General features: G+C 43.3%; 3 protein-coding genes across 7 annotated transcripts; 1 reads left to right on the forward strand and 2 right to left on the reverse strand.

Annotated features, from left to right (window-relative positions):
- The first annotated feature begins 16,101 nt into the window (after positions 1 to 16,101).
- LOC149400606 (uncharacterized) lies at positions 16,102 to 18,977 on the forward strand. 5 transcript variants are annotated; one of them, XM_089612167.1, is made up of 7 exons: positions 16,102 to 16,153; positions 16,248 to 16,316; positions 17,030 to 17,404; positions 17,517 to 17,764; positions 17,864 to 17,920; positions 17,993 to 18,387; positions 18,505 to 18,977. In XM_089612167.1, the coding sequence occupies exons 2-7, from the start codon at positions 16,303 to 16,305 to the stop codon at positions 18,715 to 18,717; spliced, it is 1,302 nt and encodes a 433-aa protein (XP_089468293.1). In that variant the 5' UTR covers positions 16,102 to 16,153; positions 16,248 to 16,302; the 3' UTR covers positions 18,718 to 18,977. The 5 variants fall into 5 exon arrangements, with proteins under 5 accessions (XP_089468293.1, XP_089468291.1, XP_089468290.1 ...); XM_089612165.1 differs by having other exon boundaries at positions 16,110 to 16,153; positions 16,248 to 16,341; XM_089612164.1 differs by having other exon boundaries at positions 16,110 to 16,341.
- LOC149400607 (calcium ion-binding protein) lies at positions 18,968 to 20,134 on the reverse strand. Its single transcript, XM_089612169.1, has 5 exons — positions 20,023 to 20,134; positions 19,830 to 19,901; positions 19,625 to 19,739; positions 19,464 to 19,524; positions 18,968 to 19,390 (listed from the first exon to the last, which is right to left on the reverse strand). Exons 2-5 carry the CDS (start codon positions 19,888 to 19,890, stop codon positions 19,088 to 19,090), a joined length of 540 nt encoding a protein of 179 aa, XP_089468295.1. The 5' UTR covers positions 19,891 to 19,901; positions 20,023 to 20,134; the 3' UTR covers positions 18,968 to 19,087.
- AHG11 (Pentatricopeptide repeat (PPR-like) superfamily protein) lies at positions 20,108 to 21,911 on the reverse strand. Its single transcript, XM_089612168.1, has one exon. It carries the CDS (start codon positions 21,852 to 21,854, stop codon positions 20,139 to 20,141), a length of 1,716 nt encoding a protein of 571 aa, XP_089468294.1. The 5' UTR covers positions 21,855 to 21,911; the 3' UTR covers positions 20,108 to 20,138.
- Positions 21,912 to 22,923: the final 1,012 nt, after the last annotated feature.

The following is a 22,923-nucleotide window of genomic DNA, read 5'->3' on the forward strand; positions in this document are numbered from 1 at the left end:
CGAGACGGAGAGTTGGCCCAGGCCCTCCGGCAATAAGGGGAGCTGGCGTGGGTCCTTCGGCGAGAAGAAGAGTTCTTGTGTCTTTTTTGCTTTTGAAGTGTCATTTTTTACCTTGAAAAAAATGACGACATAGCAATAAATATATATACTCGAATTTATTACATTACATATGACTTACAATGAATTAATCCTAAAAATCCGACTAATCTAATCTCAAATGAGACTCTTGAAATCGTAAAATCGATACTGAAAATTCTTGATATCGTTTTTCAAGGAACTGAGATTTCTTGTTATTTAATTACACTTTTAAAGAAATCATACAAAATGAGCACTAAGATTGTCTTTATTTATTAATAATAAATTTATTTTATATTTGCGAGATTTGGACACCTACTGTCACGCAAAAAAGAAAAAGAAATTGATAAAACGGATGGATTAAAGCTCTATTTGGTATGAAGGAAAATAAGAGGAATGGATCAAGGCAGATGGATCCAGAATGATAGAAACAAACATTTTAAGAAAAATGCAATCATGATATATCTATATATATATATATATATATATATATATATATATATATATATATATATATATATATATATATTATCATATAGAGATAAAAGGCAATAGAGTAATTTTGATATTAGGAAAATTGATCATTTGATCGCAATCTTCTCACCTATTAACCAATAATTTTTTTTCCGTCACCATATTCAATCTATCTACCTATATTCTTATCATACTTAATCCATTCACATCATTCTGGTTTACGAAAGAGACATAAATAGTGGTAGCTGTTGTGTGGGATTTTTACCCATCCAAAAAACATCAAGGCCCAACTCAACCAAGGGTGCATGGCGATCCCGGCCCAAAGAATAGAGCCCGGAATTAAGACAAGTCGAGCTCGGCCTCGACCTCGTCAGTTCGACCTCGTCAGCTCGGTCTCAGCTCGGCCTCGCCAGTTCGCCTAGGCCGAGCTCGTCAGTTCGCCTAGGCCGAGCTCGCCAGTTCGCCTAGGCCGAGCTCGCCAATTCTCCTAAGCCGAGCTCGCCTTGCCAGTTCGCCTAGGCCGAGCTCGCCAGTTCGCCTAGGCCGAGCTCGCCAATTCGCCTAAGCCGAGCTCGCCTTGCCAGTTCGCCTAGGCCGAGCTCGCCAGTTCGCCTAGGCCGAGCTCGCCTTGCCAGTTCGCCAGGCCGAGCTCGCCTTGCCAGTTCGCCAGGTCGAGCTCGCCAGTTCGCCTAGGCCGAGCTCGCCAGTTCGCCTAGGCCGAGCTCGCCAGTTCGCCTAAGCCGAGCTCGCCTTGCCAGTTCGCCTAGGCCGAGCTCGCCTTGCCAGTTCGCCAGGTCGAGCTCGCCAGTTCGCCTAGGCCGAGCTCGCCAGTTTGCCTAGGCCGAGCTCGCCAGTTCGCCTAAGCCGAGCTCGCCAGTTCGCCTAAGCCGAGCTCGCCTTGCCAGTTCGTCTAGGCCGAGCTCGCCAGTTCGCCTAGGCCGAGCTCGCCTTGCCAGTTCGCCAGGTCGAGCTCGCCAGTTCGCCTAGGCCGAGCTCGCCAGTTCGCCTAAGCCGAGCTCGCCTCGCCAGTTCGCCTAGGCCGAGCTCGCCAGTTCGCCTAGGCCGAGCTCGCCAATTCGCCTAAGCCGAGCTCGCCTTGCCAGTTCGCCAGGTCGAGCTCACCAGTTCGCCTAGGCCGAGCTCGCCAGTTCGCCTAGGCCGAGCTCGCCAGTTCGCCTAGGCCGAGCTCGCCAATTCGCCTTGCCAGTTCGCCTAAACCGAGCTCGCCTTGCCAGTTCGCCTATGCCGAGCTCGCCAATTCGCCTAAGCCGAGCTCGCCTCGTCAGTTCGACCTCGTCAGCTCGACCTATGAGCTCGACCTCGGCAGCTCGGCCTCAGCTCGACGTCAGTTCGACCTCGTCAGGTCGACCTCGTCAGGTCGACCTCGTCAGCTCGACCTCGTCAGTCCGACCTCGGCAGCTCGGCCTTAGCTCGACCTCGTCAGTTCGACCTCAGCTCGACCTCGTCAGTTCGACCTCGGCAGCTCGGCCACAGCTCGGCCTCAGCTCGACCTCGTCAGCTCGACCTCGTCAGTTCGACCTCGGCAGCTCGGCCTCAGCTCGACCTCGTCAGTTCGACCTCGGCAGCTCGGCCTCAGCTCGACGTCAGTTCGACCTCGTCAGCTCGACCTCGTCAGTTCGACCTCGGCAGCTCGACCTCAGCTCGACGTCAGTTCGACCTCGGCAGCTCGGCCTCGGCTCGACCTCGTCAGGTCGACGTCGTCACAAAACCTGAGGTTCCCTCCGGTAAAGCTCACAAAACCTGAGGAACCTTCAGGTAAAGCTCACAAAACCTGAGGAACCTTCAGGTGAGGCTCACAAGACCTGAGGAACCTTCCGGTAAAGCTCACAAAACCTGAGGAACCTTCCGGCAAAGCTCTCAAAACCTGAGGATCCTTCCGGCAAAGCTCACAAAACCTGAGGATCCTTCCGGTGAAGCTCATGAAACCGGAGGGTCCCTCCGACCAAGTTTCCATAACTTTTCACATTCAAAATCCTATAAATACCTCCATTTTTCCCATTTGGAGGTAAGTTGGCTCACACTTACAAAAACCTTTTCTTTTCTCTCTAGAACCAAAAGCTAGACACCTAGACTAATGTTGAGCATCGGAGTGCCCGCCGGAGGAAACCCCTCCGCGGTCCTTTAGTTCACTTCTCTCTCTTTTCCCAGGTGAGGAGGCGTCGGAAAACCCTTTCCGACACGGCGGAGGCAGGTCGGGAATCAAGGACGAAGAACGCGTCCCCGACGAAGAAGAAAGCAAAGCGTTGTTTCCCTCTTACGATTCTAAGATCTTCTGAAGCTCTTGGACGCCCTGGGCTTAATCCCGGACTTCCTTGAGCCCTTTGGACTTTCGAAAAGTAATTTGGGCCGACCCAACACTAGGCACGTGACTGTTCCAAGCACGCCACGTGTCCTCGAATGTTAAATAAAAAAAACGGCTTAACATTTTGGCGCTAGAAGGAGGGGATCTCGAAAACAACCACGAGTTCTCCACCGGCAAATCCACCTCGCCCCGCGGGACCATCACAAGCCTTCCTGGTAGACCTTCTCTTTTCGAAACCAGAAGAAATCCTCCACCGAAAGTCTCAAGACCGGAGGACTAATCCGCCTAATCATCGCAACCGGAAGATTCCTCCGGCAAAAATCTCATGCAAGATGTCCAACCGCATCACCGCTTCTGGGAGCAACGCCCCTCAACAGGTGGAGAGCGTAGCACTTGACACACGGGCCCGAACTCAGGCTAAGCACGGTCAAGAAACCTCGCCGCCAAGCGTCGTCCCGGCAACAGGCACCGCACCTCTGCCACACCCAAATACCACCGGCGTTAGAAATCCCGCCCGAGCCACTACCACGCAACACGGCAGTGCTTCCAAAGACCTCGCCGACACCCGGCGAACTCTTTTTCCCACCGATCGCTTCCGCCGAGACGATCTGCTCTCCATCGACGGTCCCTGCCGTACACGTCCCGCATGACAGCCTCGACGAGTTCCAATCTCCCCCACTTGCTGCTGCCGAACCCATGGGCGAGGACTTCCCGTGGTTTAGGGTCGATTCGATCCCCGTGATCAAGTCGCTTAGCCCCCGTGGCTCCAAAAATCCCGACCCCCGTGGTTTAGGGTCGATTCGATCCCCGTAATCGAGTCGCTTAAGGCCCACGTGGCTCCGAAAATCCCGACCCCCGTGGTTTAGGGTCGATTCGATCCCCGTAATCGAGTCGCTTAAGGCCCCCGTGGCTCCGAAAATCCCGACCCCCGTGGTTTAGGGTCGATTCGATCCCCGTGATCGAGTCGCTTAAGGCCCCCGTGGCTCCGAAAATCCCGACCCCGTGGTTTAGGGTCGATTAGATCTCCGTGATCGAGTCCCTTAAGGCCCCCGTGGCTCCGAAAATCCCGACCCCCGTGGTTTAGGGTCGATTCGATCCCCGTGATCGAGTCGCTTAAGGCCCCCGTGGCTCCGAAAATCCCGACCTCCGTGGTTTAGGGTCGATTCGATCGCCGTGATCGAGTCACTTAAGGCCCCCGTGGCTCCGAAAATCCCGACCCCCGTGGTTTAGGGTCGATTCGATCGCCGTGATCGAGTCGCTTAAGGCCCTCGTGGCTCCGAAAATCCCGACCCCCGTGGTTTAGGGTCGATTCGATCTCCGTGATCGAGTCGCTTAAGGCCTCCGTGGCTCCGAAAATCCCAACCCCCGTGGTTTATGGTCGATTCGATCCCCGTGATCGAGTCGCTTAAGGCCCCGTGGCTCCGAAAATCCCGACCCCCGTGGATTAGGGTCGCCTGATTCCCGGGATCAAGTCGCTAATAGCCCCTATGGCTCAGAAATCAACGACAGGCTCAAAGTCCAGACGACCACACACCAAGGCCATTGCCAAAAAGACAAGGAAAAACTACCCCCAGACAGTTAAATTTCTCGCACGACAAGTCGCACGAGAAACTGGGGGGTTAATGTTGTGTGTGTCACGACCCGCAGGACACCCGTCGCCCTCGGATCGCGACCTTTCTCGTAACATTTTCATAACCATTTATATTTTCAAACGAAATGAACATAAAACATTTTCAAACGTCATTTACAAAACGTTTATTGAACAACAGCGGAAATAAATTTAATTTACATATAAGGAATAACAAAGGTTTCTAGAGCTAGTCCGCTAAAAACTGGTAAAATTTTTCGCTTTTAAAAGGGTTACAAAAATGCGGACTACCCTAGCTTGCTATCCATAAGCTATATAAAACTTTCACGAGCATACAAGCTCGGTTTTCAAAAACCTGATACCCATTTTTCAAAAAGACATTTCCTATGCCACAGGTCGTCATGAGATCTACCTTGACTAGCACTCCTGCTTCGCCTGAGCTTTTCCTTTATCTACAAGGAGAGGGATTTAAGGGGTGAGTCACACCGACTCAGTAAGCAGGATATCTAACCTAGCACTACATGAGATGCATGGGTGCAGATGATAGAATGCAGATGACAGCAGGTGATAGATTCAGAAGAATAAAGAAGTTTCATCGTACAATCAGGATAACAAAAATCTCATTCAATCAACATAGACATATTCAGTTTTAGAACCCCGTTCTAAAACAATCAAACACATAATCATATAGGAATCCGGCTAACAACCGTCTTCCTAGAAACTCATCCATCTCGCTCATACCGGCGCCTTACATCAGTGGACTGGCCAATCAACACTTCAGTCCGCAGCCGTTCATGAGAGATGAGTAAACCATTCTGAGAACTTGAGCCTAGTCCTCAGGAGGCCGAAGTTTTAATGTCTGGGATCCACTAGCACATGTAGGAGGGCCTTGACGCGCGTATGGTAGAGGGGAGCAAACCCTCACCAATCCCTGGTTGGTCCAGGGTTTCATATTTCCCTCAGGACAGGTAAGCCACTCATCGACTTACCTGAAGCCACCCATCGACTTCCCATTAAAGGGCCTTCAGGAATGCCACTCGCTACATTGCCGACAAGAGTTCGTTATGTTTTACAGGAGCTGTCTACAGCCTACCTGTCTATCTTATTACAGGAGGAGATCTTATCGGGATAAAGCCCGTCATTAACATTATTAATTTCACTGTATGGCTCTTTAAGTATTTTACAAGGAGTTGTCGACAGCTGTGAGGCTGGACCTTCTCCTAGAACAGTTCCTCTCGGGATTGAATCCTGAGGACACCGTCTTTCCTCCTCCTGTTGTCCTCTTCATCAGGACGAAGGGGTAAAACCTATAACAGAAGCTCAACATAGTTTAAAAGGCTTCAAGGTTCTTAACCCGCTAACCGTTTAATCCTATCACTTTATTATCTTATTAGTTAGTGGCCGAAGCCTTATTCGGTCGTCTTGTCTAACTGAGGGTTTCTCTTTGTTTTAGGATTAAACGAAGAAACATAAACAATTATTCTACTAGGCACCATTCCCCTTTTGGCGCCTCAAACTTAAATCCCACTTACCCGGAATAGTTCGTCGGAGAACTCGATGAATTCCGGAGGACACTTTGCTTTACACGCTTCCCGAGACCTTTAACACGTCCTGGAGCGTCAAGAGAACTAGAATCCGAAGTTGAGACTTCGTTAGTTATCGAACTACTTGAAAAGATAATGGTCGTTGTCGGGATTAAATTCGAGTCGGTTCGGAATTCGAGAATTTAATTCATTATTCTCCGGTTTTTCGGAAGTCAAACTTATTCAAGACTCGCGTATTTTCGTATCGAGAATAATACGAAATAAAATCCAATAACATGCTTATGAGTCTCAAATAAATTGATCCGAATAAAAAGTAACCGAGAATTCCAAAGCGAATCAAATCAAATTCTTAAACGTTGTTAAATAAATAATCATAAATTATTTATTTAAATACAGGAAATACATCACATAATCAAATCCAAGAGTATTTAAACGCACTAAGCGATTTAAAAAAACTCACGAGTTTATCGAGCTTTAACTACGATAACTCTTTTCTTGAAAATTCCAAATTCCGGCTTCGTTGCCTTCGACTCTGTCGGTTCCCGCTCGTCCGTCTGAATCTGTAATCAAGTCGGGAAATCCGATAACGAGTCAATTTCACAATTTCAAACTCGTATCAATACCAAACTCCAAATCCCGACCTTAACCCAAAACCCGAACTAAACCAAACAAACACTTAACCAGCCCCGGCTGAACACACAGAATCAAAACCAAGCCCACGGCCACAACAAACACACAGCCAAAACAAGCACTTGGACAGGAAAAGACTTTCGGCCAAAAACAATTCCACACGGCTATGTTCATGTAATCACCAAAATTCGTCCAAAAATTATTTCAATTCCAACAGCGATTCTCAAACAATTCCTGGACACCAAACTGGCTAAAAAAAGTCTTAGAATCATTAAACAATACACAGGAACGAGAAGCCCCAAAAAAAAAAAAAGATCTTCAAACCCTCGTTCGTCAAGATTTTCGGCCAAATGAATCCAAAACAAGAAATTCGAAATCAATCCTCAATCTCAAGCTATAATCATCAATAACCGAGCTCAATAAACACACAAAACCAACCAACTCGAATCAAGCAAAAGCCCCAAATCTACCAAACCATGAACCCTAATCACGAAATCAAATCCAATGAGAGGAAATTTCTACCTCAAATCGTGAAATTAGGCGTCCTTGGTGAGCTCTCCCACTTCCCCGACGTCTTTCCTCTCGGTCCGGCGTCACGGCGACTCACTGCGGCGCCTTCTTTTCTCGGTCGGAGCGTGCACAGGTGGGTTTGGCTGTCCGGCGTCGCGCGATGACTCGGAGCTCGCCGAGACTCGCTCAGATGTGCACAGGTCCGGCGAAGCTCGAGAAGAGAGAGAGAGATGGCGGCGGCGGCTGGTCGCGCGATCGACGGAGGCGCGCGTGCAATCGGCCCGGTGCTCGGCGCTCGCGCAGGAAAAGAAGGAGAATGTGAGAGAGAGAAAGAGATGGTGTGGGGGTGATGATGACTTGCTGAAGCTTTTCACGTTGATTGTTTTTGTTGTGTGAGCGCGCGGGAGAAGAGAAGCAGAGGAAGAAGAAGAAAAGAAAGAAAGAAGGGAAGAGAGAGAGAACGTGAGGTGGCTGTGTAAGAAAGAGGATTAGTGGAATACATAAACCACGTGGCGACTCCTCACTAAGCCACACGTATACAGGTGGCCCACCCGATTTGTGACACGTCTCTCTTAAAATAACCCCTCTTTACTCTTTTCTTTCAATCTCGTCCTTCATTTTGTTGCACATAAACCCTTTTAAAATAAAACTTCTCAACTTCGTCCTTGATTAATTGAAAATAATCTCGAAAAATAACCGAGAAATTCTCATTAATTCTCGTTACCTTGAATATATTTAAGGGATTTCAGAATTTATTTTCACTCTTGAGATTTTTAATCTCCGAGTACATTCCGAGTAATTTTATTCAGAAAATAATATCGAGTTTACTCGAATATCCTTATTCCGAATTTTCGTCCCCCTTAAATATTATTTCCTTCGTTCTCAAGCACTTAAATTTATTCCAACATTCAAGTGCTTTCAAAAATCCTTTTCCTTATATTCGGATTATCAAAACTCACCATTTCCTTACTGATTCATCCAAATATATAATGAATTCCTTCCGAAATTCTAAAATTCCACTTAGAACGTAGAATGAGAAAATATAGAGAGGACATCTCTAATAACTGAAACGAGAGAGATCGTGAATTTTATAACTCATTCCACACGGAGAGAGAAGAAAATTTCCTTTATTTATTGATAAGAGGAAATTTTTACAGAAGCTGACGTGTACAAAAGTCGGATCTCACAGTGTGGGATTTTTACCCATCCAAAAAACATCAAGGCCCAACTCAACCAAGGGTGCATGGCGACCCCGGCCCAAAGAATAGAGCCCGGAATTAAGACAAGTCGAGCTCGGCCTCAGCTCGACCTCGACCTCGTCAGTTCGACCTCGTCAGCTCGGTCTCAGCTCGGCCTCGCCAGTTCGCCTAGGCCGAGCTCGCCAATTCTCCTAAGCCGAGCTCGCCTTGCCAGTTCGCCTAGGCCGAGCTCGCCAGTTCGCCTAGGCCGAGCTCGCCAATTCGCCTAAGCCGAGCTCGCCTAGGCCGAGCTCGCCAGTTCGCCTAGGCCGAGCTCGCCAGTTCGCCTAGGCCGAGCTCGCCTTGCCAGTTCGCCAGGCCGAGCTCGCCTTGCCAGTTCGCCAGGTCGAGCTCGCCAGTTCGCCTAGGCCGAGCTCGCCAGTTCGCCTAGGCCGAGCTCGCCAGTTCGCCTAAGCCGAGCTCGCCTTGCCAGTTCGCCTAGGCCGAGCTCGCCAGTTCGCCTAGGCCGAGCTCGCCAATTCTCCTAAGCCGAGCTCGCCTTGCCAGTTCGCCTAGGCCGAGCTCGCCAGTTCGCCTAGGCCGAGCTCGCCAGTTCGCCTAAGCCGAGCTCGCCAGTTCGCCTAAGCCGAGCTCGCCTTGCCAGTTCGCCTAGGCCGAGCTCGCCAGTTCGCCTAGGCCGAGCTCGCCTTGCCAGTTCGCCAGGTCGAGCTCGCCAGTTCGCCTAGGCCGAGCTCGCCAGTTCGCCTAGGCCGAGCTCGCCAGTTCGCCTAAGCCGAGCTCGCCTTCCCAGTTCGCCTAGGCCGAGCTCGCCAGTTCGCCTAGGCCGAGCTCGCCAATTCGCCTAAGCCGAGCTCGCCTTGCCAGTTCGCCAGGTCGAGCTCGCCAGTTCGCCTAGGCCGAGCTCGCCAGTTCGCCTAGGCCGAGCTCGCCAGTTCGCCTAGGCCGAGCTCGCCAATTTGCCTTGCCAGTTCGCCTAAACCGAGCTCACCTTGCCAGTTCGCCTAGGCCGAGCTCGCCAGTTCGCCTAGGCCGAGCTCGCCAATTCGCCTAAGCCGAGCTCGCCTCGTCAGTTCGACCTCGTCAGTTCGACCTCGTCAGCTCGACCTATGAGCTCGACCTCGGCAGCTCGGCCTCAGCTCGACGTCAGTTCGACCTCGTCAGCTCGACCTAGTCAGTCCGACCTCGGCAGCTCGGCCTTAGCTCGACCTCGTCAGTTCGACCTCAGCTCGACCTCGTCAGTTCGACCTCGGCAGCTCGGCCACAGCTCGGCCTCAGCTCGACCTCGTCAGTTCGACCTCGGCAGCTCGGCCTCAGCTCGACCTCGTCAGTTCGACCTCGGCAGCTCGGCCTCAGCTCGACGTCAGTTCGACCTCGTCAGCTCGACCTCGTCAGTTCGACCTCGGCAGCTCGGCTTCAGCTCGACGTCAGTTCGACCTCGGCAGCTCGGCCTCAGCTCGACCTCGTCAGGTCGACGTCGTCACAAAACCTGAGGTTCCCTCCGGTAAAGCTCACAAAACCTGAGGAACCTTCAGGTAAAGCTCACAAAACCTGAGGAACCTTCAGGTGAGGCTCACAAGACCTGAGGAACCTTCCGGTAAAGCTCACAAAACCTGAGGAACCTTCCGGCAAAGCTCTCAAAACCTGAGGATCCTTCCGGCAAAGCTCACAAAACCTGAGGATCCTTCCGGTGAAGCTCATGAAACCGGAGGGTCCCTCCGACCAAGTTTCCATAACTTTTCACATTCAAAATCCTATAAATACCTCAATTTTTTCCATTTGGAGGTAAGTTGGCTCACACTTACAAAAACCTTTTCTTTTCTCTCTAGAACCAAAAGCTAGACACCTAGACTAATGTTGAGCGTCGGAGTGCCCGCCGGAGGAAACCCCTCCGCGGTCCTTTAGTTCACTTCTCTCTCTTTTCCCAGGTGAGGAGGCGTCGGAAAACCCTTTCCGACACGGCGGAGGCAGGTCGGGAATCAAGGACGAAGAACGCGTCCCCGACGAAGAAGAAAGCAAAGCGTTGTTTCCCTCTTACGATTCTAAGATCTTCTGAAGCTCCTGGACGCTCTGGGCTTAATCCCGGACTTCCTTGAGCCCTTTGGACTTTCGAAAAGTAATTTGGGCCGACCCAACACTAGGCACGTGACTGTTCCAAGCACGCCACGTGTCCTCGAATGTTAAATAAAAAAAACGGCTTAACAGTAGCTAAGTTGGTCTAGTGATAATTACGCACATACCTGAGAGGTCATGGGTTCAAGTCCCATGAGATGCAGAAATGCATGCCCCCTTAAGATTTATTCTAAATTATGTAACCTTGGTCAATAGTGCCACATGCGTTTTGCACTGCTATATCATGTAATCTTGATCAATATTGTCATTTCTCAAAAAAAAAAAAAGACATAAATAAATTATAAGATGATGAGAGATTTGGTTTCCAAATCACTTTGTTATTAAATGACAACTATAATATTTATTTATATAATTATTTTATGAATATAAGGGTAATATTTATATTGACAATTAATCATTAAAAAAGCTGATGAATTAAAATTATTTCTTCTATTATACCAACCAACTTCTTCAAAAAGTTTACAATCCACTGCTCTCTTTCTTTTCTAGACAATGACATTTAGGCGTTCGAACTCATTATAAAAAAATTAGATATACATTTTTATATTTTAGGAAAAAAAAAGAAATTTATAACTTACTAGGTCATCACGTTTTGGATATAGCCAGCATTTGAAAACTTATTAAAAAATAGTCAAACAGATGATGTGACACCTAAATAAGCCATTTGAATTTTCAATTTTGTCATTCGTTTAAACCAACCGTTTTTTTTACTAGAGTTCGTCACTCTTTCTCTCTAGTATACTGTTTTTTTTCCTCATCAAAACTTCAAAAAAAAACCATATCTTTCTCATATGAACTTGAAATTGAGTGATTACAAATCTTACAGATTCGTGACTAGGAGAGCTTCAAAAATAGATTCATTGTGTTGGATGGAAGGTCTTGTCTACTACTGTAGAATTCCGCCGGAGTCTACCATTGATACATTTTCAATTCACAGGCGAGATGTGATTTTTTATCCGCATTTTCAAGACCAAGACATAATAAAACTTCAGGGTCGTCATTATCGTCGTCATTTCTTCTCAGTGATACTCCAAGTTTTTTCTACGAAAAACTAGAAATTTTATGTAATTTTTTTTGGAAATAAATGGAAATTTAATGAAGATTAATATGGATTTTTGGGTTTGCAGAGAAAAACTAAGAAACAAAAATTTGTGAAAATTTTATTTTTAATTAAAAAAGTCAAGTTGAAATTTTTCTAGAAATTCGAAGCCCATAACACTTGTCATTAATTGTCGAATTTTTAAATTATTTACATTTTTTTTGTTAATTATAACATGTTTAATACGAGGATATTTAAGTCAAATATAATTATCATGGAGTATAGTGCTAAACGTTTGTAAACGTTAACCACATCCCAATTTTATAATTTATTTTTACTACAAAGTTACAATGTCCAAAAAATAATTGTAGTTCTTTAGTTTTTTCCCCATTAATAAAAATTTGTAACTGACTAATAAACCTATTCAAACCTAAGAATTTCATTTTGTCATACGTTTCAGATTTTTTTATTCCTAGCACATTGTTTATACTATTTTTACCCTTATTAATTAGATAATATAATTTATTTTTGAAATTTAATAAAATCTAATTTATTATTCAAAATCCATAATTATTAGGATCTCAGTTATTTCTTTGTCTCTATTTTCACGTTCTGTCTCTATCTCTATATTTTCACGTTCTATCTCTCTCTCTCTCTCTCTCTCTCTCTCTCTCTCTCTCTCTCGTCACATTTTTTAGCCATGGTCGAAGGTCAAAAACATTAAAAGCACAATTAATAGTTGTTAATAACTCTTAATAGGTTTCTACTTTAACTAATAGTCGGTAATAACTGTTAATAGATTTCTATTAACAATTATTACCGATTATTAACTGCAATACTGTTTTTTTTACCTCCGTCGTGGCTAAATATGTAACAAAAAGAGAGAGAGAGAGAGAGAGAGAGAGAGAGAGAGAGAGAGAGAGAGAGAAAGAGTATTTAGGTATAGATAAATTATTTTCATTTCATTTATTTTTGACAAAGAATTAGGGGAAAAAAATAAGGATAATTATGTCTTATTTCATCAAAGATTGGCTGTTATGCCGTTATTTTCACATGGTGTAAATAACACCCTGAGAGCAAAAAAACGAAACATCAAGCCCATACACAAGGCCCAAGCCTACAAACAAATTCACGCGCCAAGCTCCGAGTCAACTCTCATAAAATGTCTTTCAAAAGAGACTCTCAACGAATGTTTTCAAGCGAGACTTCTTGACAAATCTTCAAGACAAAGCCACAAAAATGACCACCCGGTCGGCAAAAAAAGAAGACCATCCGGCCATCTTCACTCGGCCAAAGACCACCCGATCATCTTCACTCGACCAAAGACCACCCGGTCGTCTTCACTCGGCCAAGACCACCCGGTCGTTTTCACCCGGTCATCTTCACTCGGTCAAAGACTACCCGGTCGTCTTCACTCGGCCAAGACCACCCGGTCGTTTTCACTCGGCCAATATCACCCGATCATCTTCACTCGGCCAAGACCACCCGGTCATCTTCACTCGGCCAAGATCACCCGGTCATCTTCACTCGGCCAAGACCACTCGGTCATCTTCACTCGGCCGAAATCATGCGGTCAAGATCACCCGGTCGTCTTCGCTCGGTCAAGACCACCCGGCCATCTCCACCACCCAAACCAAGTACTTCTCACCAAATCCCTTGGCTCCTATAAATACCTCACTCATTCACAACACGAAGTAAGTTTCTCTCAACTTGTCAAAACTCTACAAAAATCACACCACTTCTTTCTCTCTCTAGAAAACATATAGACGAGTACAAATCGTTCACCAAGAACATAATACAACACGACTAATGTTGAGCGTCGGAGCGCGCGCCGAGGAAAAACCCTCTGTGTCCCTCTAGATTCACATTTTCTTTGTGGTTAGGTGAAGGTGCAAGGATTCGAAGATCCGACGAAGAACACGAAGAACGTGGAAGATCCAAAGATCCGAAGACTCGAAGATCCGAAGACCCGGACACTCGAAGACCCGAAGAACATGATGAACACGTGAGAAACACGAAGAACATGGAAGATTCAAAGGGTTGAAGACTCAAAGAAGCAAAGACTCAAGAACACTACGAAGACCGCGGAAGATCCAAAGACCCAGAAACTCAAGGACCCGGAGACCCAAAGATCCGAATAACACGAACACGACGAGAAGAGAAGAACTTCACCAAATCCAACCTACGTGCGGTCATAGGGTCCGGCCCTAGATCGAACCACGGACGTTTCTTAGTGCTAATCAAAAAACGCGATTAACATTGGCTAATTACCAAATATTACTAAAACATTGATTATTTCACAATTTTAAGTTTTAAAAAGGCTAGTAAGCTAGAGCGCCTCCTTAATAATCTGTTATCATTATGCCATTCCTCAACTCATTTAAACAACTTATTGGTTAGAATCATTTTTAAATTTTATTTCTTTGTATTTTTTTGGCGTATCATTTAATACAAAGAATCATAAATTATGAAAATAAAAGCCAACAAATTAGGTCACTACTTGAATATGTGATGTCATATTTTTAAGAGAAAATAATACATTTATACGCTGTGTTTTAGTGAAATGTCGAGTTTAACCCTCGGTTTTCAAAAATGTCGAGTTCATACCCTCTGTTTAACTAAAATGACGAAATTATACCATCTGTTTAACTAAAATGACGAAATTATACCATCTGTTTAACTAAAATGACGAAATTATACCATGAAATGCATAACAGCGTCACAAATCTCTCTTTCATTGATATTAACTCTTATATAAGAAAAACCAAATCAAATCTAAATCAGTGCCCTAACTTCCAAATTCTCAATTTTGAAATAAAAATAGCCTTAAATTGAAATTAAATAATAAAACTCATACCTCCTAAGAAATGACTTCATTCCGTGTTCGAATTGTAACTCTAAATCCTGGATTCTCTGTTCGAATATGCGATTTTGATGACTATCAACTATCGATGTTTACCCCTTTGCCTCTTTCTGTGTTCTTCACGATTAAGAGACTGTTGTTTATTTTTTAGTTTTTAAATAAATTACATATATGGCGCGAATGAATAAAGATAATTGGTGCTTATATATAAATATTATAGTCAACGTCAATGAAAAGTCAATCAAAAGAATATTCGTGACACTGTTGTCTATTTCAGGGTATAATTTCGTCATTTTAGTTAAACAGAGGGTATAATTTCGTCATTTTAGTTAAACAGAGGGTATGAACTCGATATTTTTGAAAACCGAAGGTTAAACTCGACATTTCACTAAAACACATGGTATAAATGTGTTATTTTCTCAATTTTTAAATAGATGCACTCTATAATTCGCTCGAGTTTATTTTAGCGGCTTTAGCACAACTTTTAATACAATTTCACAATCAAACCAACAAAGACTAGTGTTTTATGTCTATGTTTATCATGAACTTCAAATGTGAAGTTATCTATCAACTTTGTAAAATCGAATGCAAAGATGTTAATAATGTTTTAAGATACAATCTTTACTTTATTGAGTTTAAGTCTTTTGTCTCATGTATTTAATTCATTGTATATGTTACAGGAGTTAGATTGTTATAATTATAAATTGACCAATTTAACGAAAAAAATATAAAAGTCTGTAATTTTAATTAAACATCATTTATAATATGGATTTTATGGCTCTGCAATCCCGAGTCCGAGACCGAGACAACTCAACAAAGTTCTCTCTTCTTTTTTTTTTTCTCGGAAAGGACTACTTCATTGACTTAAATATTCAAGCTTTGGCATATTCAAACTTCATTATATATTATTTTTTTTGCTCGGAAAGAAGTTCTTTCAAAGAACTACTTCATTGGTATAAAAATAGGGTGAAGCGACTATATAGCCAAATAGAATTTAAGCTTTTGCAAAATAGTCATAGTTTCTGAACTATAAGCAAATTAGCTCAAGTAAGATTAATCTAGGTTGGATTAAATTTAATCCCAGCGAATTATAAAGACAGAATGTAAGCTTTATGAAACCCGGATTAAAATTAATCGAGCCAGGATTAAAAGTCGTAGTACTCTCAATTGGCTATTTTGCTATACCTAATAAAACTATGGCTATTTTGCAAAAGTCATAGTTTGAATTGGCTATTTCATATCATTTTTCCATAAAAATAATATACAATATGTAAGGCCGAAAAAATATCAAATCTTCTTTTATTTTTGGGAAATTTGCGTCAATGTCACAAATTCGTCGGGTTTTTGCATTTGTGTCACAAAATTGTCAAAATTGCATTTGTGTCACGTATTTACATTCGTGTCACATGTGCAAATTTCAAATTACTCTTTCTCATCATTTAATCTTTTTATTAGTTACTCCATGTCTTCTGAATTTTTACAATACCTCATTAAAAATCACTTCATCTTCCTCTAAAACTTTCTAAAAATTTTGTATGTGACTTATTTGCAATTGGATTGCCAATTTGTGACATAAGATGCAAATACCACTTTATTTTTTCTTTAGAGGAGAATTTTTCTAGCTGTTAATTTTAAACCAACCACTTGAAACATAAAAAATAAATATTTTAATATAAAGCGTGAACCAGTCATCTATAAATACAAAACTGGAAAGTACCGGAAAAAAAAAAAAAAAAAAAAAAAAAAAAAAACAAGAGCACAATTAATAGCGTGAGACGGTATAATCTTTTGATTACGACCCGAATTGAATTGGATCTTTTTTCTTGGTTTGTTCATTCGGTAGTTCGTTGTTTTCTTCTCTGTTCGTGTTAGGTTGGCTTTTCTCTGTCGCTTCTCTCTCTCTCCGTCGACAACCGGTGAACTTATCATGCCTTTACGCCTGTAAATATTTTCCCTAATATTTCAAGTGTCTTTTCTCTGTATATCTTTTCAAATGCTTCCGATTTTAATTTTTTTAAGGGGTTTTCAGCTTCGTTGTTGTGAAACTCGAATTCTACGTTTGGTTTTTTGGGTAGGGAAGAGCGATTATTAAATATCAGGATTGCATATACAAGAACGCCTAGAATATTTTCATTTATTTATTTATTCATTAATAGCGTCAGTGTTGAAGAAGATGGTGGAAAAAGACTAGAGAGTAATCATTTTATTATTCATTTTTGAAAAAATAATTCAGTCAATTAAATTTCAAGTTCATCTAGTGTTGATACTTGTAAAAGTCTTCTGGAGGAATATTGTAAGCCTTTTTTTATTTTTTATTTTTATTTTTTATTGATGGTGTCGAAATTGATTAAGCTGAAGCCTTGACCATAAATTTTCTTTTGAGATTACTCTTTTCCTCTTAGAGAGAACTTCCATACATTGCAAATGCTACAGTCTGTCACATAGATCTCTTTCTTCGGATTCAGATAACCCAATTGTTGTATTTAGTCTAATTCCGTTATATAACCGTTATCGGGTTTTTACGCGGTATAAGTGGCATATGCTTTATAAATACTACTTATACACGGAATCTTAGTCGAATCGGGAATGTTGAATGATTATTTTATTGCTTAGACAAACCGTTACGGTTGAACTGACTTGTCGAGAGCTTTCAGGAATATGGGCCCCGAATTGAATCTCAAACCGAAGCTTGAAGCTTCAGAGAAAGCTTCTTCTATCTGCGAGGAAAACCCAAGTATCCCTCAGAGTAAGGGCAAAAGCCTCGACACTGAACCCTCACTTGCCAAACCATTTCTTGAACCAGATAGAACTCAGAACTTGGATAAGAACATCAATGAAGCCACGCATTTCTGTGAAGTTGGAACGGGCGAGAGTGACAGAGCCGACACTACCGAGGCTTCAAGCTCATTCAGCGACACAGAGTCGGTGACAGAGTATGGTTTCGAGGGAGACGAAGCCGAGTCGGGGTTCAGTTGCGAGCAAAATCCAACGCCCGGTTTCGATGGTTGTTACAATACGTTCCGAACAAGGTGAAATATTCTCTTTATGGCTTTGTGGCTTCAAGCATTAATTTTTTGGATCTGTTGTTTCTTGGCTTGATTGAATACCATATATATGCGTTTTCTTTCTTGAATTTTCTAGGAACAAGAAATTGACGACTCACTGGAGGAAGTTTATACGTCCTCTCATGTGGCGTTGTAAATGGATGGAATTGCGAATGAAGGAACTTGAATTGCAGGCTTTGCAATATGACAAGGAACTTGCAGAGTACGACGAGGAGAGTCGAAACCGGATGAATAAACTCATGAAGAGACACAAAAGGAAGAGAGTCGAAGAGACGGTTGATACCAAGTCATACATGTCCCAGCACAATTTTTTCTCATATTACGGTAACTTATTTTGTTTATGTTTCCTTTTTTTATTCGGGTTTTGTACTATGCGCGTGTTTCATTCTTCCGTGTCTTTTTTTTTTTTTTTCCTCTTTCTAGAGAACAAGAAGTTTCTTCCTGATGGCGATGCTTTGGAAGATGATACTGGGAACCCGGGTATGGATTCTTTAGGTTGTCCGCTTTGCAGCCATTTGCTTCTCAGTCTGAATTTTGTATTTCAACTTGCAGGTACGAGAACTAACCACAACAGTGAAGTTGGGTCGAATGAAGGGTTCTCGCTTGAGTCACGAGACGAGGAGAGTTATTTTGAGGATCTTTTTCGCAGCATTGAAACGGTTCAGTCGCAAGTCAAAAAGTTGATCACTCGTGTGGATGTGGTGGTTTACACACACACGGAAAAGATCAATTCGATCAAGAGATTGAGCAACGCCATAAGCCAAAGCGCCTTGGGGAATACTGCACAAAATCCCAACGCCCCATCTGGATTTGGAGACGGATTAAATACAGAGACTGTGCGTTTCGCCTCTCAGAACACTTGCGGGAAAAATATGGGAGATGAACAGATTTGTGGCAGGTCGGTTCCAAGTTGTTCGCAGGTAAATGGAACCGAAAAAAGATTACAGGTCGGGGGCTTATTTGCAAATGTAGATTTCTCTTTTCCGTGAATTAACTGCTTTTTCATCGGCCTTTAAAATACATTTTGTTTGTACAGAAGAGTTATTTATCGATGTTGTGTGCAGAGTGAGGACGTGCTGATAGACAACGAGCTAGCAAAAGAAGAGTTGCAGGATTTCGAAAAGTTTCGACATCAGTTTGGAGGGAAGTCTCTCGTGTCGAAGGAGCGGATAGAAAATCACACTTCGGTTCCAGAAGCTGACTCGCTTCCTTCCAAAGCTTCGAGTGGCAGAGCAAAGGGAAAGAAGAGAAAACGAAAGATGGGTTCTAGAGGATGAAGTGAAGTCGGTAGTTTTTTCAGCACAACTTGGTTGAAGTTAAAAGTGATTTGGGAATGACTTCATTGGGTCTCAAGAGTTTCCGAGTAGTAGAGAGTCCGCTGTAATTTAGTTTTCCTGCTCTCTCTCTCTCTCTCTCTCTCTCTCTCTCTCTCTCTCTCTCTCTCTCTCTCGTGAGCTGTATAAAACTTGTATATCCTGCTGACGATGATAGACGAAGCAAAATCCTATTATGATAGCCATTATTGAATTTATGAAAAGTTTGAAAGGGTTTATTTTTTCTCTCTGAAAATACAAACTTTGTGCCAAACGAATTGGATATGAAGTGAAATCATCAAAGGAAACAGTAACGAAAAAAAAAGTGGAAATTTCATTTTGTACAAGGTGAAGAAGCCATTGACTTGATAACCCTTGTTCCAACCTTGACCGAAAAGAGAGCGAGCACGGTGGCGGAAGGGACAAAGAGGACATCGGGGACGGCTTTGATCATCTTAAGCTGCGGAACATTCTCTCCGGCTCGCTTGGCAGCCATGGCCACCGGCGGCGTCACTACTCCGGCGATCACCGTCGGCACATCCATTTTGTTCACATTCACTTTCGTCTTCATGAATTTCACGAATACCCTCTTCTTCTCTTCTGGATCACTCTCGCTATCCCAACTCTTGAAAACGGCCTGCTTCAACAACGCCCTTTGTCAAACCAAAAAACACAAAACCCAAAAGTCGGCTGTGAAGTCGAGCACTGACCTCGACTTCGGAGCGTGGTGGAGCGTCGTAGTGTTTTCCAGGCAATGCCGAGTTGAGAGTGCTGGTTTAAGAAAGATTGGATTTTTTTTTCTTCTGTTATGAATATGTGGGAATGTGTATGAAGCTTTTGTAAAAAAGAAAAGACCTTTTATTTTAATTACTTGAACATGTCGAGGACGGCCATGTGGAATTGATCCTCGGTATGGATGGTCTTCTCAATGAGTTTATCGTACAACGTTCCTGTTATCATGTGTAAAAGCCGCGATGATAACATTCCTGCGACGATGATTCAACATTTGAGATCTCAGAAGAGAGACATTTGAAATCAATTAAGATATAAAAAAAACATAAAATTAACTCACTAACCTCCTGCCATTAAACCTCCTCCCATGAAACCTCCTCCCATGAAACTCATTACCATCCCCATTTCGGCGATACCTGAGTGGTGAGATAAGATTGTGCAATAGGACTCAAAAGATCATCATATAAAGAAATGGTTAGTGTAAGAAAGGTATCCATGACAGAAATTCTGATTCTTTGCTTGAAAGTTGAAACTAACCTTCAACTTTTTTGAGAGAGAATATTTGGGTGTTACTCTTTGTACTATATTCTATGACAAAAGAAAAAAACACCACTTCTCTCTCTTCTTCTTTTTTCCTGTCATAGAAGCTTCTATCATGACGCAGAGTACAAACACCCTTTCTGAGGATCTTTCATGTGAATCTGCAACGTCTCCAGAGTCGAATCTATTTGGCTACGATCACGATGCAATCCATTTCCGGAGACAAATTCTGAGACCATACCACCGACCTCGACGGCACTGAGACCGGCCTCTTTGGTCGCTCCTCCATCGATCTTCATCGAAGCCTCCTCGGCTTCGCTCCACCTCCGCTCCAAAGCATACAGATTTCTCGCCACCACGAAATTCGAGTGCTCGAGCTTGGCCGCGGTCCCGAGGAATCTCTGGGCCCGCTCTGCGTCCCCGAAATGCCCGCACGAGGAAACGAAAGAGCTCAGAATCACCCCATTGGGCTCAAAAGGCATGGTCTCGACCAACCTCTCCGCTTCGTCCAACAACCCGGCTCTTCCCAAGAGATCGACCATACATCCGTAGTGTTCGATTCCCAATACCAAGCCGAACCTTTCCGTGGCTTCCTCGAACAGTCTCTTTGCTTCCTCTACAAGACCGCAGTGGTTACAAGCGGATAAAACCCCGAGAATCGTGATGTGATTAGGGTTTATACTATTCTCACGTTGTCTCATTTCGGAGAATAGTTCCAATGCTTCTGTACCGTAGCCATTCACTGCGAAGCCGTTGATCATCGCGTTCCATGAGACGATTTCCTTCTCGGGAATCTCGTCAAAGATTCTCTTGGCTTCGGAAACTTCTCCACATTTGGAGTACATGTCCACGAGCGCGGTTCCTATGCGGGAATGTGCGCAAAACATTTTCCTCTGAACAAACCGGTGAACCCAGCGGCCTGAATCTAGCGCACCCAGGTCCGCGATAGCGGAAAGAATGCTCATGATCGTTGCCTCGTCGGGTTCAAATGAAGCATCAGCCTGAAGCTCATAAAACAATCTCAAGGCCTCACCGGGTTTTTCGTTCATACAATACCCACTCATCATCGCGTTCCAAGACACAAGATTCTTCTCGGGCATTGCTTCGAATAACGACCTAGCGAATTCTAAATTGCCCGCATGGCAATACCCGTGGATCATGCTCGTCCACGTCACCACGTTCCTCTCTTTCTTCATGGCTTCAAAAAAATCTCTAGCGGAGCTCATATCTCCCGTCTTGGCGTAGCCATCGATCAACGCGTTGTACACGGCCGAGTCTTTCTCGGATGTCTCATCAAAGAGCTTCCTCGAACAAACCATACCTCCGATTTTCCTTGCGAATTTTGCGTACATTTCGACCAACGCTGCAACGAGGTGCAAATTAGAGAGAAACCCTTTTTTAACGACGTGATTGTGTAGTTGCTCGCCTTCTCGAACAGCCATGTTCGAACCGCAAGCCTTGACGAGGACCAAGAAGGTAAAGCCGTCTGGGACGAAACCCGTGTCTCTTGTCAGGTCTTTGTAGAGAGCGAGGGAGCGAGAGAACTGTCCTGCGGCTGAGTAGGCTTCGATCGCGGAGTTGCAGAGGAAAGGATCGCCGAGTTGTCTGTGGGGACTTTTGTCGAACACGTGGCGGGCGTTTCGGAGCAGAGCGAGGGGTGAGGGAAGTGAAGCGACGACAGAGATGAACTTGGCGGCAAGTTTGACATTGGTTTGGAGGGCGTTTCGGAGCATGAAAGCGTGGATTTGAAGGAGAGAAGATCTGGTGTTTGTTTGTCGGAGAAGATAAAAGCATATTCTCTCTACCGAGCTCCACTGCTTTTCACCCATTGATCTTCTTATAGTATTCTCTCTCTCTCTCTCTCTCTCTCTCTCTCTCTCTCTCTCTCTCTCAAATGGATAAGTTGTAAACTGAATTTTAAAAATGGCGGGTATGTATGTTGGTTATGTAAAGATGAGCCGTGGGATCTTTTGTTTGGGTGGATAAATAGCTTTATACCCGACCCGGAATTACCCAATATAACCAGATTTTGTATATATATATATATATATTGCAAGGAGCTGTGGGTAAAACTCATGAATAGAAGAGAATAGCATTTTAGTACATGACACACCACATACCTAAATCTAAATGAAGCTAGAACTAAACACTATTTAGTGATCGTTCATTTTGTGCTGATAAAGGGAAGGGATATTCAATTAATTGCAGTTCGATGATCATTAAAATGATGATTTTCGTTTTGTACAGACAAAAACTTAACACGACTTAATAAGAGCATCTCCAATGAGTAGCACTTTTCTTTTGTTAATGAGGTCTATGATCTTTAGTTGCAAAAAGATGACATGGATGACATTTATTGTTGCCTACTCATTGGAGACAATATAAAAAGAGAGTTAAGTTGTCATTGTTGTTTTTTTGGCACCGATGTCAAGTGAAATGTTTAGTATTATTTTATTATTTTTTAATAAAAAGTCCAACTCCCAACTATCTATTTTATTTGTCTTATTCAATTTTCAACTTTATTTTTTTTTATCAACCCGTTGTAGCTTCTGAAGCATTTTCACTTTTATTCACAAAATATCAATGTGCTTCCAGAGTCCTATTTCGTCTTAACTTCCAACTGTACAATATATACTTAATTTTTCTTTTTTCTACTTTCAATTTACAATAGTGTCAGCAAGCACTATGCTTGTACGTTTGCATGTTATGATTTTCTCTAAAAAAATGTTATGATTTTTATTTTAATAAAAATTAATTATTATATAAGTCTATTTTTTTAATTTTTTTTTGGTTGTTGTGCAATCTTGTATTTTAATTAATTATATTTATTTTTAAATTTATCATATGAATCTAATTTATAAAAAAAATTGTAAACAATAAAAAAAAGGTAAAAGAATT

This window comes from Urtica dioica, chromosome 4 (assembly GCF_054948205.1).
Source record: "Urtica dioica subsp. dioica isolate 48M chromosome 4, U.dioica_male_clone48M_v1_H2, whole genome shotgun sequence".
In the NCBI taxonomy this organism is placed as follows: Eukaryota; Viridiplantae; Streptophyta; class Magnoliopsida; order Rosales; family Urticaceae; genus Urtica; species Urtica dioica.

What these genes read in the sequence shown, in the direction of transcription:
- AHG11 (XM_089612168.1), bottom strand. Translation starts at nt 21,854, where the DNA reads ATGGGTGAAAAGCAGTGGAGCTCGGTAGAGAGAATATGCTTTTATCTT.
- LOC149400606 (XM_089612167.1), top strand. An exon ending in AGATGATACTGGGAACCCGG is followed by an intron (nt 17,921 to 17,992) that starts GTATGGATTCTT and finishes TTCAACTTGCAG; the next exon opens with GTACGAGAACTAACCACAAC. An exon ending in GAACCGAAAAAAGATTACAG is followed by an intron (nt 18,388 to 18,504) that starts GTCGGGGGCTTA and finishes TGTTGTGTGCAG; the next exon opens with AGTGAGGACGTGCTGATAGA.
- LOC149400607 (XM_089612169.1), bottom strand. Translation starts at nt 19,890, where the DNA reads ATGGGGATGGTAATGAGTTTCATGGGAGGAGGTTTCATGGGAGGAGGT. An exon ending in GCCGTCCTCGACATGTTCAA is followed by an intron (nt 19,525 to 19,624) that starts GTAATTAAAATA and finishes TTCTTAAACCAG; the next exon opens with CACTCTCAACTCGGCATTGC. An exon ending in CACCACGCTCCGAAGTCGAG is followed by an intron (nt 19,391 to 19,463) that starts GTCAGTGCTCGA and finishes TTGTTGAAGCAG; the next exon opens with GCCGTTTTCAAGAGTTGGGA.